At 36.7% G+C, this 13,325-nt stretch overlaps 1 protein-coding gene across 1 annotated transcript; it reads right to left on the minus strand.

Moving 5' to 3' along the window:
* Positions 1 to 10,248: 10,248 nt before the first annotated feature.
* Positions 10,249 to 10,719, minus strand: LOC131076750 (uncharacterized mitochondrial protein AtMg00820-like). The gene has a single exon (XM_058014072.2). It carries the CDS (start codon positions 10,717 to 10,719, stop codon positions 10,249 to 10,251), a length of 471 nt encoding a protein of 156 aa, XP_057870055.2.
* Between the last annotated feature and the right edge of the window lie 2,606 nt (positions 10,720 to 13,325).

A 13,325-nucleotide genomic window follows, 5' to 3' on the forward strand; every position in this document is an offset into this window, starting at 1 on the left:
TTGACTTCCAAATATCCTTCGGTGCAAAAGCATCATTCTCATAATAGAAAAAAGGTGCTCCTTGCATGAACACATTGATTTCCTCCAAAGCGTGGCCCAATAGGTTTCACAGGAACTCCAAAACCAATTAGTCCCTTCGGACATAAAATAGAGACGTCACATCAGACACTCCAGACATTATTTTTTTGTATTGCATACTCTCTATCTATTTATCACCCTTTAACACTTTCCTCTGCTTTTCTCCAATTGCTCTCTTCTAGGCAGCTGATGAGCTTGTTTCCATGTCATTCAAGATAATGTTTGCTTGCTTTCTTTTACGAAATTTTCTTGCACATGACTCTTTAGCTTGTATGTTCTGCTTCCGTACAGATATAAATTTCAATTCACGCTCAGATAATAATTAAATAAAATAAGAATTTGTGAAGAAAAGATTTAGTCATTCGATGTTACATATTATCTGATGGAAAGATCCTAGACAATTCTTGGAGAAAGGAAACATCATTGATAATCATTTTTTGCAAATAACACTAAATCAAATAAATAATAAATGTTTAATGCAATTTTTAAAAATAGAACTCATTCAATGCTTTTATTCACCGACGACAAAGCCGTTTGACCCACATCATCTCTCGCAGTCGGAATTCTGACGACAACTAGTGAAACATCTGACAAGGATGTTGTATATCCGACGTCACTTCCATGTCGGATGGTTGTCGAGGGGAAATCATAGCATCCGTCAGAAATCCAATGGAAATCCACCGAAATTTGTGGCCAGGGGTGCAAATATAGCCATCGTTGGAGACGTTCATAACATCGTCAGACGACCGACGCAAATAGCATCATTGGGAAGCCCAACGATGAGTTTTCAATGGTAAAGTTGGTTTGAAGTCTGACGTTTGGTCGTCACAAATCCGACAATTAGCCGTCAGAAATTAGGCCCAAATGTACTAGTGTATGTAGTGAACCGGTGTCGAGGTTTCACTAAGTGTGACTACTAGTTGGTAGTCTCATCTCTAGGGTTTCTAGTTTGGCAATCCAGCTTGTGCGATGCAATGAAAGACATTCTGTGATGAGTTAGCTAAGAGATGTGAATGAGATTGAGGTGTCATGTCAATTTTGTGCGCGTGAAGGATTTCCTTGAGGATCTTGCATGTGAAGTTCGTTTGCATTAAAAGTCTACCTCGGGAATGATCATTCTTCTTGGTGGTATGAGAAGAGAGCGTGATGGGTTACTGATTCCCATATGTGATGAAGAATGAACGATGCAGATTGTCTTGTGATTTGTTTAAGATTGTATTGCTCTATGCAAAGTGTTTGGACGGTTAGGATTGGACTGCTTGTATTGTAAACCTAAATGCGTAGGGTTTAGGGTTTATGCTACTCACCTAATTATTGTTTATAAGGTCGATGATGTTTGTTATTGTTTGTTGTTGGCAAATGTTGTGTGTGTATCTGAGTGATGAGATACTTGCCAGACCAGTAAGAGGAAAAGTATAGAGTGTGATTGCAGAAGAGAGGAACTGAAAAGGATCCATCTTGGTATGTATTGTTGTTATCAAATTAGAGTTTTACCTGTTGTCTTCTAACCATTTCAACAGTTGGAAAATCCCTTTATCGGGTAGCTTTAACAGGCTTATTGTAAATCCTTTAACCGGGTGACTCAAGATCATTGAGTTCTTCAAATCCTCTAGCGAGGTAACCTTTAACAGGGTTTCAACCTTTAACAAGGTATATAGCCATCCCTTAACTGGGTGATCTTTAACAGGATCGGTTCCTAAAAGAACCTTAATGTAAATTCTTTAACCGGACTAGGCTCCTAATAGAGCGAGCTTTAAAAGAGTTCAAAACAAGCTTGTGGGTATTCATCCCCACCATGGTTTTCCTATTTGGGCTTCCACGTGAAAAATCTGTGTGTCATGAGTTGTGCATTTTTCATGTGATGATTAAGTATTCTGTGTTTTAGTGATTATGTATGCAGAGCTAATAGGTTATGGTATTCCTGGTATACCACATGCATATGTTTATGGGTGAAGTTGTTCTCAAGTATTGAATGTATTTGAAGTGATTAGACTTTATCAGTTTATGTTGTCTGAAGTCTTATAGTGTTTAACTGGTATTGCCATGGTTAAGTTCAGTGATGAAGACAACTGGTTGGTATTGTTTTAACTTGATAAGTTGTTGAGAAAGTTTTTGTTTGTACTAATTCACCCCCCCCCCCTCTCAGTACCGATTAGGGTATTTTATGTTCATCATTATTCATCAGACTAGCTTCCATCATCATTGTTCAAGCAACATCCAAGATAGTTTTGTTCTCTCTTTCCACAACTCCATTTTGCTAAGGTGTCTGGGGAGAAAAAAATTGCCTCCTTATACCATGCTTCTCACAAAAGTTAGTAAACTCACCGGATGTGAATTCTCCACCATGATCTGGTCTTAAAAAATTAATCTTCAATCTCGTCTCTGTCTCAACTTTAGCTTTATATATTTTAAACTTTTCAAAAGCCTCAGATTTCTCCCTTAGAAAAGTAACCCACATCATTCTAGAATAATCAACGATGATTAGCATAAAATATCTATCACCTTGAAAACTTTTTAACTCTAGCAGAGCCACACAAATCAATATGAATAAGATCAAGAACATCATTAGATTTTGTCTTGTCTACTTTTAAAAGAGGTTGTGACCTATTTTTCCATTTGACATTCTTTACATACCGGATTATAGGGCTTCACAATCTTAGGTATATCTCTAACTGCCTTAGTTGAATAGATCTTTATAATGCAATCAAACTTCACATGACATAGCTTTTATGTCATAGCCAACTCTCATCAATTTGTGAAATCAAACATGTCTTCTCATCGGAATTCAAATGAAATATATAACCCTTTGTATGTGTACCGATTGCAATCTCCAAACTAGATCTATTTATGATTTTGCATTTTCCATCCTCAAACTGTAATTGAAATCCCTTATCCACTAATTCTCCTACACTCAAAAGATTATGCTTTAAACCTTCAACACAATAAACATCAGTATTGTGCTTACCATCCAATGATATAGTTCATTTTCCCTCGATCATACATGCTTTGTCATCTCCAAATCTAACTAGACTGCCATCAAATTCTTGCAAAGATAGAAACTTCCTTTTATCTCCAGTCATATGATGTGAACATCCATTGTCAATTATCCATTCATCCTTGTCTTCAATTTTAGCAGAAAGTGCCTTCTCTTTAGGTACATTCTCTTCCAGTGCCAGAACATCTTCCTTGATAGCTAGGAACACCCATTCCTTTCCATTGCCAGAACCACTAGCAGAGTCTTGTGTCGATTCATCATCAGAAACAGTCACACTTTCCTCATCCCTTATGTAGCATGATTTGTCTCTATTTTTCCTGTACTTATACTTGTTCTGATATCTAGGGTTATGCTTAAAAGATCTTCTAGCTCTCTCTTCAAATCTTGAATTCCTTTCAAGACATCTAGATGCAAAATGACCTATCTTATTGCATGCAAAACATTTAAAAGGTGTTTTTCCTTCATACTTACTTCCTACCGGTCCTTTAGGTACTCTTCTAGCAAATAGGGCTTCAAGTTGCTCAAATTCTTCATCTTCTCTCTTCATATCATCGAACTCCCTTGCATATAAAGATTTCCATCCTTGCTTGTCGGTTGATGATGTAGATGCATGAAAAGCAGGTTCAAACTTCACAGCTCCAGAAGGTCCAAATTCTTCAAGCTCAAAAGCAGATAATTTCCCAACCAAGGTATCTCTATTGACAGAAGTATTCGCCATTGTTCTCAATTCATTAATTGCAGTAGCCTTCATCTTGTAAGCCAGTGGTAAAGCTCTTAGAAATTTAAAAAATAATTTCATCTTCACTTAGAGTTCCACCACAACATTGAATTCCCATAACAATCTCATTCACCCTTTTCATGAATGTAGTAATCATTTCATCTTCTTCCATCTTCAAGTTTTCATATCTCACCCGGTAACCATCAAGTTTCGCAATCTTCACAGTAGGGTCACCTTCATTAAGAGTCTCCAACTTGTCCCATATAGCCTTTGCAAATGATTTGTCAGTTAATCCCATTATTTGTTGAACGAAAAGTGCACACAAGAGGGATTCTATTGCTCTACAATCATTCTCAAGCTCCTTATCCAATTTTGTCGGAGGATGATTGCTAGATGCCGAATTATGAGGTATAACACCATTCTTTGTGATCTCCCAAATCTCATTACCGAGACATCTCAGATGAGTCTCCATCTTAATCTTCCATACTCTGTAATTTGTTCCATCAAGCCTAGGAATATCTCTCTAAAAGATAGCTCCAGATGAACTTGAACTATTAGTCACCGTAGGATGTTCCTCAAGTGGTTAAGCTTCTACAGAGAGGACTAGAGCTCTAATACCAATTGTTAGATAGTTCAAATAACCGGAAGACAACTGAGAGGGGGGGGGGGGTGAATCAGTTGTCACCAGATTATCGTAACCTTAAGCAATTAAAACTTTAATACTAGAACCCAAAAGATCAATACTGGAATGCATAAACCAATTACCAAAATAGCAAATAAACTAATTAAGCATAAACAATAATCAGAGAATAAATACCATCCAAATGACACCAATATTTATACGTGGAGAACCCAGTAAACGAAAAAACCATGGTGGGAAGACTACCCACAGTCAGATAATACTTCTACAGTAAGTATGTGAATTACAATTGAGGAGCTTGCACTTGTAGGAAGGCCAACAACCTAGAGTGCACTGCTCATCACAAAAGGAGTCTCATTGACTACATATAAATTTAGACTACAATCCGGAGAAATAAATGAACTGCAAAGGTAGCATCTCCTATGCCTAAATACAATTCTGGTTAAGCTCAATACCAAAGGACTAAATCCTCTTACATAAACCCAACTCGATCACCAATGATCAACCAAATCCTTTGCCTAAATGATTATTACATTATTCATCCTTACATATCCATTTCCCATACCATATGATCTACAATGAGATCTTACATCATATATATACAAACCCTCGACCATAAACAATAAGTTCGACCACCAGACAATGAAAAAATTACAAAATTACAAAACATGTCAGCCAGAGACCAAACAAATAATATCCAACCCATAAGATATCCCAGAAACACATTGAGAGGTCCAATCCACATGTTACATTAAGTCAGTTCGTAACCTAGACAATACTAGGACCCAATATAGGTCCATACACACTAAAGAAATGATCCCAATCAACTAAGTCTTGAACATGATCACCATCAACATCCTGAATCTTCACTAGAAGTTGTACCAACACCACTTATGTGTATCATCAAAGATCTTCATCAAAGCTCTGTCGGTTGAACCCTCGTCGGAACAACAAACCAAGCTTGCTAGCAAACATGATAGCATCCGATCACCAAAACAAAACCAACTGACTGAACATGAGCATGAATAAGCCAATTTCATAACCCAAACATACTAGAGCATATTAGATCATGCCAGATCCAATCTAACCAAAAACCAAACAACCTACCGGGACCAGAACGATACCGGTAAACAGCCAAAACAACTAGTGTTGACATCAATGACAAAACATCAATGCAACATATAATCAATTCCTCCAAATGGCCAACAATTATATTGTATTCACTAGTAACTCTATGATGTTTATTAGAAAAATAAAATGGGTGTTAACCCAAGAAATTTTTAAAAGATAAATAAGTGATAAAATCCTATAATGAAAAATACAAATATATATGAGAGATTTGAAGAGATGTGTAAATATCAAGATGATAAGATTTTATAAAGAGCTCGAAAAGAAAGGTTGCAAGAAAAAGAGTCATTTAATACAAGTTAGGTAGCACTAAGTTTATATAGACTCAAGGAGAGGGTGGAAGTAGAAATTCCAACCAATAGGGAGTAACCACCAAGTGATCTAAAAATAACAAATGTAACTCCCTTGTAGGACACGATAACACCTCAACACCTTGCTCACCTAGTTAAACTCACTTTATTTACCTAAGAAATCCTAATAAAAATGTAGGAAAACCTAGGAAAAAGAAATTTTAACACACTAGCACCCTCTTGAGATGGGTGATGGGTCCTAATAAGTGAACCCTAATTAGGTACCCATGTACAAATAAATCCCCCCAAAGAGAGAGAGAGAGAGAGAGAGAGAGAGAGAGAGAGAGAGAGAGAGAGAGAGAGAGAGAGAGCCAAAAAGTGGACACCTATTGCACCCCAACGAAGCTCACAAATGAAAGAACTTACTTTTAGTAAAGGATTTAGTGAAGATTTTTATGATCTTCTTTGATGTCATATGGTACTAGAGATAAATGATGTGATCATGATTCAACTCTCAAATTTGGTACATATATCTCGATGTGTCTTGTCCTCTAGTGATGTACTAGATTATGTGATATCTATATTGCATTCTAGTTATCACAAAAGATGATTGTAGGCTTTTGGAATAGAATACTAAAGCTAATAAGAATAGTTTTCAAAAGCCAAATGTCCTTAATAAAATATTAATTTCTCCTCAATACTCAACCTTTATAGGTGAACAAGCAATTGTAAATTACTTCTTGCTTGGCCAAAAAACTAGATGAAAACCAAGTGATAAGTAATACACTAAAGTAGACTTGTGATCTTGAGAATTTTCTATCCAATTTGAATTTATGTATCCCACCAAGTCAAAATCCACACCTACTACATACTAAATTCCATAACTATTAGTACCCTTATTGTAGTGTAAATTTAACTTATTAGGCTCCTACATGAATCAAGAGACATTGTAGGTAGCATATGAAATGACGGGTCTTATGTGAGTAAGGTAGATAAAAATACCAACAAGTTGTCGGTACAAAATTACGTCAACCAAGGGTAAAGAACAATGAGCCTCAAGTTCGACACCTAATAGAAATATAGCTGGTAGAGGCTTGGAGACAAACATGCAAAATCTAGAGATAATATCAAGTGCATACTTGGATTTTCCAATGAATATACTAGATGAAAACTAGTGTATCTCAATCTCTAAGAATTAGTGTAGTAGGCGCAAGTTTGACATTAAAAATGATCATGGAGGGTAGTTTTCACTTCCTAAATGGTGGATGAGTGACTCACTAGGATCAACAAGTTGGAACATCAAGAACAAAAAATGTAGAGTATCATCCTATTCTAGAATATAAGCATTTATATCAATGGGTAAGTGCATGGAAAGGGGGGACCAAAAGGGGGTCTTAAATGGTCACTTTTTAGAAATCAAGAAAGACTAATCTTTGATGAGCAATTAAAGATAGTTATGCTCAAAATTTGAAGATGCAACAAGAACAAGAGTCACAATGCTTTGAATCAACTTTCTAAACTACAATTTTTTTATATTGAAAATGGTGGATATTTTGAGGTTCAAAAGGGGGGGAGGCACATAAAGTGGTCCTATTTTCATCAAAAAACATAACATAGTGTCTAGTGTGGCCCCATAAAATGGTAACTACTATTTAGTATTTCAAAAATTGATTTAATAAAAAATTTATTGACATTTGCAGAGAAATCGAATGCTATGATTTGTATTATGAGATATAGTTATACATGAAGGGTATAACCATCTGTGTATTCACAGGCTCAACAAACTAGCTTGAATAAGCTATCAAACAATAACAACCCAAACCAAATAAATAACAAACACAAACAATTGAACCATATAGAGAAAATGATGGAATATGCCAACATTCCCCCCTTATTACGTCATTTATTTAAAGTATTAATAAGAGAACCTGGAAAATTTCAAATTTCACACGGGCAAGAGGCTTGGTGAAGATGTTAGCACATTGTTCCTGTGTAGAGCAAAATTGAAGTTGAATGTTGTTCTGTTGAACATGTTCTTGTATGAAGTGACAATCAACTTCAATATGCTTGGTCTGCTCATGAAACACTGGATTAGGAACAAGCTTGAGAACACTTTGATTGTCACAATAGAGGATTGTAGGTTGGTTATGTGGTACTCCTAATCCTTCTAATATGCGATGCAACCAAACTGCTTCACAAACTGTTGCACTTGCTGCACAATATTCTGCCTCTGTTGAGGAACGAGCAATTGTGGGTTTCTTCTCACTTTCCCATGAAATAGGACCAGAACCCAAGAAGAAAACAAACCCAGAAGTGGATTTCCTATCATCAATTGAACCTACATAATTTGCATCTGTGTACCCTGACAAGAAGAATTGATCATTCCTTTTATATTTCAAACCATGATCCATTGTGCCATGAATATACCTTAAGACCCTTTTTGTTGCATTCCAATGGGACTTTTTTGGTTCTTGCATGAATCTTGATAGATAATTAACAACAAAACTAATGTCTAGTCTAGTATGAGTCAGATAAATCAAATGTCCAATCATTTGACGATAAAGAGTTGCATTCATCTGAGGAGATTGATCAGAGGTAGATAACTGCAAACTTGATTCCATAGGTGTAGACATAGGTTTGGAATCCATCATTCTGAATTTCTAAAGCAGTGTCTTGCCATATTTTCTTTGAGATACAAAGATATGGTGATTTGTTTGCCATACCTCTAAGCCAAGACAATAGTGCAGTAGCTCGAGATCTATCATATCAAAAGCCTACTTGAGATCATGCTTGGTTGTTTCAACCATTTCTTCTGAGCTGAATGTGATAACAAAGTCATTAACATATACATTAATGATCACAATATCCCCCCTCTTGATCCTTGAGGTAGAGATTTGGATCATATGGATGCTTAGTGAAACTATGTTTTAGCAAATGCTCATCAATTTTGATATACCAGGTTGTAGGAGCCTGCTTGAGACCATATAGGGACTTAATAAGCTTGCACACCTTCTCCTCTTTACCAGGTGCAACATATCCCTTTGGCTGGGTCATGTATGTTAGACAATTCAAATAACCGAAAGATGACTGAGAGGGGGGGTGTGTGAATAAGTTGGCACCAGATTACCGGAACCTTAAGCAATTGAAACTTTAATATCGAAACACATAAGATCAATACCGGAATGCATAAACCAATTACCAAAATAACATATATACCAATTCAGCACAAGAAACAATCAGAGAATAAAAACCATCCATATGCCACTGAGATTTGTACGTGGAAAACCCGGTAAAGGGAAAAACCACGGTGGGAGCCTACCCACATCTAGATAATACTTCTAAAATAAGTATGTAATTACAAATTGAGGGGCCTGCACTTGCAGGAAGGCCAACAACCTAGAGCACACTGCTCATTACAAAAGGAGTCTCACTAACTACATAAAAATCCAGACTACAATCTGGAAGGAAGAATGAACTGCAATGATAGCATTTCCAATGCCTGAGTACAGTTCTGGTTAAGCTCAATACCGGAGGATTTAATCCTCTTATATAAACCCAACTTGATCACCATGATCAACCAAATCCTCTACATGAATGATTATTACATTATTCGCTCCTATACATCCTTTTCTTATCCCTTATATCCTTACATTCCATATATCATGATCTACAATGAGATCTTACATCATATATATACAAACCCTCGACCATAAACAATCAGGTCGACCACTAGACAATAAAGCAATTACATAATTACAAAACATGTCGACTTGAGACCAAGAAAATAATATCCAACCCATAAGACATCTCGGAAACACATCGAGAAGACCAAACAACACATTACATTAAGTCGGTCCATAACCTAGATAGTACCAGACCCAATTTAGGTCCACACACGCTAAAGCTATGATCCCAATCAGCCAAGTCTCGAACACAATCACCATCAACATCCTGAATCTCTACTAGAAGCTGCACCAACACCACTTATTTATAACATCAAAGATATTCATCAAAGCTTTGCCGGTGAAATCCTCACCGGATCAACAAACCAAGCTTACCAGCATACAAGATAGCATCCGATCATCAAATCAAATCCAACTGATTGAAAATGAATCTGAGTAGCATGAATAGAAGATATAAAAATTCCAAAAGCCAAAGCATACCAAAGTATACTGAATCGACATGATCTAATCAAACTAGAAACCAAACAACCTACCGGGACCAAAAGGATACTGGTAAAGCAACAAAACAACTAGTGTTGACATCAATGCCAAAACATCAATGCAACACATAATCAATTCATCCAAATGGCCAACAATGTAGACCTCTTCCTTAAGGTCTCCATTAAGAAAGGCACTTTTTACATCCATTTGGTATAGTTTCCATCCAAATTGGGCAGCTAAAGCAAAATTATTCTAATATTTTTTATCTTTGTAGTGGGAGCAAATGTTTCCTCATAGTCTATCCCTTCTTTTTGGGCATAACCCTTGGCTACAAGTCTAGCCTTATGTTTATCTATACTACCATCTGCTTTATACTTTGTTTTAAAAGTCCATTTACAACCAATTGCTTTATTACCAAGTGGTAGATCAACAAGTCCCAAGTGTTGTTTTTCAACAGATTTCCAAGGCTTTGATTCAAGTGCCTCCTGAATAGTAGATGGCTCAAAAATTTTAACAATTGAAGTCATTAGTGCAAAATTTACCTCATTACGAGCCATGTTGCAAGTCCTCAGACTTGAAGTTGAAGTGTTTGAAACTCCATCTAGCTTTGCATCTCGAATGGTACTAGTATACCCTTTTGGCAATGGTTTTGTGACATTGGTGGGCGATGATTGACTATCAACATTCCCATCATTTTTACCATCCATGTGAAATATGGGAGCACTATCTGAAGTAGGTGATGATGTGGGAGGAGAACTTGATTCACTCCCCTCATCACATATTACATCCCTACAAATATATATTTTCCTTGTGTTAGGATAGGCGATATGCCTTAGACTCATTACTATAACCAAGAAGAATACACTTCATGAATTTTTCATCAAGCTTCTTTCTTTTTTGTTTAGGAATGTGCATATAAGCAGTGTATCCAAACACACAAAGATGTGAAATAGAAGGTTTTACCCCTATCCATGCTTCCTTTGGAGTGATGCCATTAAGAGATTTGGTTGGAGCATGATTCAGAAGATAAACTGCAGTGTGTACAACTTCAGCCCAATATGCATGCTCTATTTGAGAATCTTTCAACATATTGCGGACCATCTCCACGATGATGTGATTTCTCCGTTCTATGCAACACCATTTTGTTGAGGTGTGTATGCTGTAGTTAGCTGACGTTGAATGCCATTTTCCTTCAGATATGTGGAGAATTTTGTGTTGGTGTATTCCCCTCTTGATCTGAGCGAATGGCACAAACACTATGATTCGTATCTTTCTCCACCTGAGTGTAAAACTCTTTGAAATAGGAAAGAGCTTCATCTTTATGTTGCAAGCAATATACCCACATTTTCCTTGTATGATCATCAACAAAAATCTGAAAGTACATGTATCCATTGTGACTAGGTGGCATGGGCTCGCACAGATCGATATGCACCAACTGCAAAGGTTGGCTTGCACGATGCTCACTAGGATAGAAGGGTGCTCTATGTTTTTTTTCCAGCAATACAGCTAGAAAAAACAACACTCAGCTTCTCAAGTGAAGGAAGCCCTTTGACCATGTTATTCTTACAAAGTTTGAGCAAGTAACTAGTGCTCAAGTGATCGAATCTATAATGCCAAAGTATTGAAAGTTCATTTTCTTTAGTCACTAAGGCTTGATTATTAGAAATTTTATCAAGCTTAAACATTCTACCAACCTCAGTAGCACTAGCAATAATCTTGTCATTCTTAGACCTATCTTTGATAAGACATACTTTTTTATCCTTAGTCGAATCAAATTCAATCCCAAGGTTATGATCAAGAAATTGATTAACAAAAAGAAGATTTTTGGTAAGTCCTAGCACATATAGAACATTAGTAAGTCAACAATGATGTACGCCAAACTGTAAAGAGATGTCACCAATACCTTGGATGTCATGGACAATATCATCTCCAAGAGTGATTGTACCATGATGAGGTTTCAATGTGAGAAACCACTTCTTTTGTCTCGTCATGTTCTTTGTAGCACCTGAGTCCACATACCATATAGAGGTAGACTATGAACCATCTTCTGAAGTGTGGGCTGATAGCACGTATTCCTCATCTGGAGAATCATCTACTTTAGCAACATTGTTTTGTTGCTTCTGTTTGTTCCTTTGCTCCCATCGGGGTTTGCCACTTTGAAATGGATTCTTTGGAGGTGGTTTGTTGGAAGATCCTTTGTTGAAGGAGTTGTACCAGCAATTTTTCACATCGTGCCCAGATTTATCACAGATTGAACACTTCTTTTGAGGTCTGGAGGAATTTCCAAATTTGGGAGGTTTGCCGAACTGCTGCATTGGCTTCTTGCCTTTACGAGGGGATGCCATGGCATGATCTTCCTCACTGTGATCTTGGCTGATAGACTCTTCTTTCTGAAGCAGATTCACTAGCTTCTCAAAAGTGGGTGTTGTCTCTGTGCTATTCAAAGTTGTCACAAACACCTTGTATGTGGAAGGTAGTGCTCGTAGAACAATAGGCACCAACACTTCATCATCAACCGTTTCCCCTAATGCTTGTAGAAAGGTTCTCAACTCTGCAATCCTTTTGAGAAAAGATTCTAACTCTTCTCCATTCTTCATTTTTAGGTTGTGGAGTTGACTCTGCAAATTTAGGATCTGATTATGATTCGTTGCCTCATACACTGTCTTGAGCTTGTCCCACGTATCTTTGGTTGTGGATAAGTCATGGATAAAGGGTTGGACATCATCAAACACACTAAACAAAATATCAATTTTGCCTTTCTGTCAGCTTGATCAAATTCCTTCTACTCATCAACATTTGTTTTATGTCATGTGGTGGTGCCACTGACTACATCCCAAACTTCTTCAAACTCGAGTTGAGTTTGGAGTTTGGTTTTCCATGCAGAATAATTATTACCACACAGTAGCTAAGAGTCGGGAAGAAGAAATTTTGAAGAACTTCCTGCAATTTTGTTAGCCAAATAGAGATGCTATTTTCTTATTTTGTGTCACAAAAAACGCCCTTTGAAAATGGCATCAAGAGAAACTTTTATATATCCACTTTATGAAACTCTTCTAGTTTGAATTTGAAATTGATACATTTGATCTACCTATAGACTTATTTTTGCACGAAAAATGCTCCATAGAGTCTAAAAATGTTGTCTATAAAGACATATCCTTTGACCACTTGGTTATTTTTATTTATTTTTAGACATTATTAATGACATAATACGAACTTAAGAAAACAACACCAAAGGACATGCTTTCCTAGACTCAACCAAAAAATGTATCAAAGACTATGTTTTTGGCTACTTTCTCTACCTTGACAACAAAAC

The sequence above is a fragment of the Cryptomeria japonica genome, chromosome 10 (genome assembly GCF_030272615.1).
Source record: "Cryptomeria japonica chromosome 10, Sugi_1.0, whole genome shotgun sequence".
Classification (NCBI taxonomy): Eukaryota; Viridiplantae; Streptophyta; class Pinopsida; order Cupressales; family Cupressaceae; genus Cryptomeria; species Cryptomeria japonica.

What these genes read in the sequence shown, in the direction of transcription:
- LOC131076750 (XM_058014072.2), bottom strand. Translation starts at nt 10,719, where the DNA reads ATGGATGGTAAAAATGATGGGAATGTTGATAGTCAATCATCGCCCACC.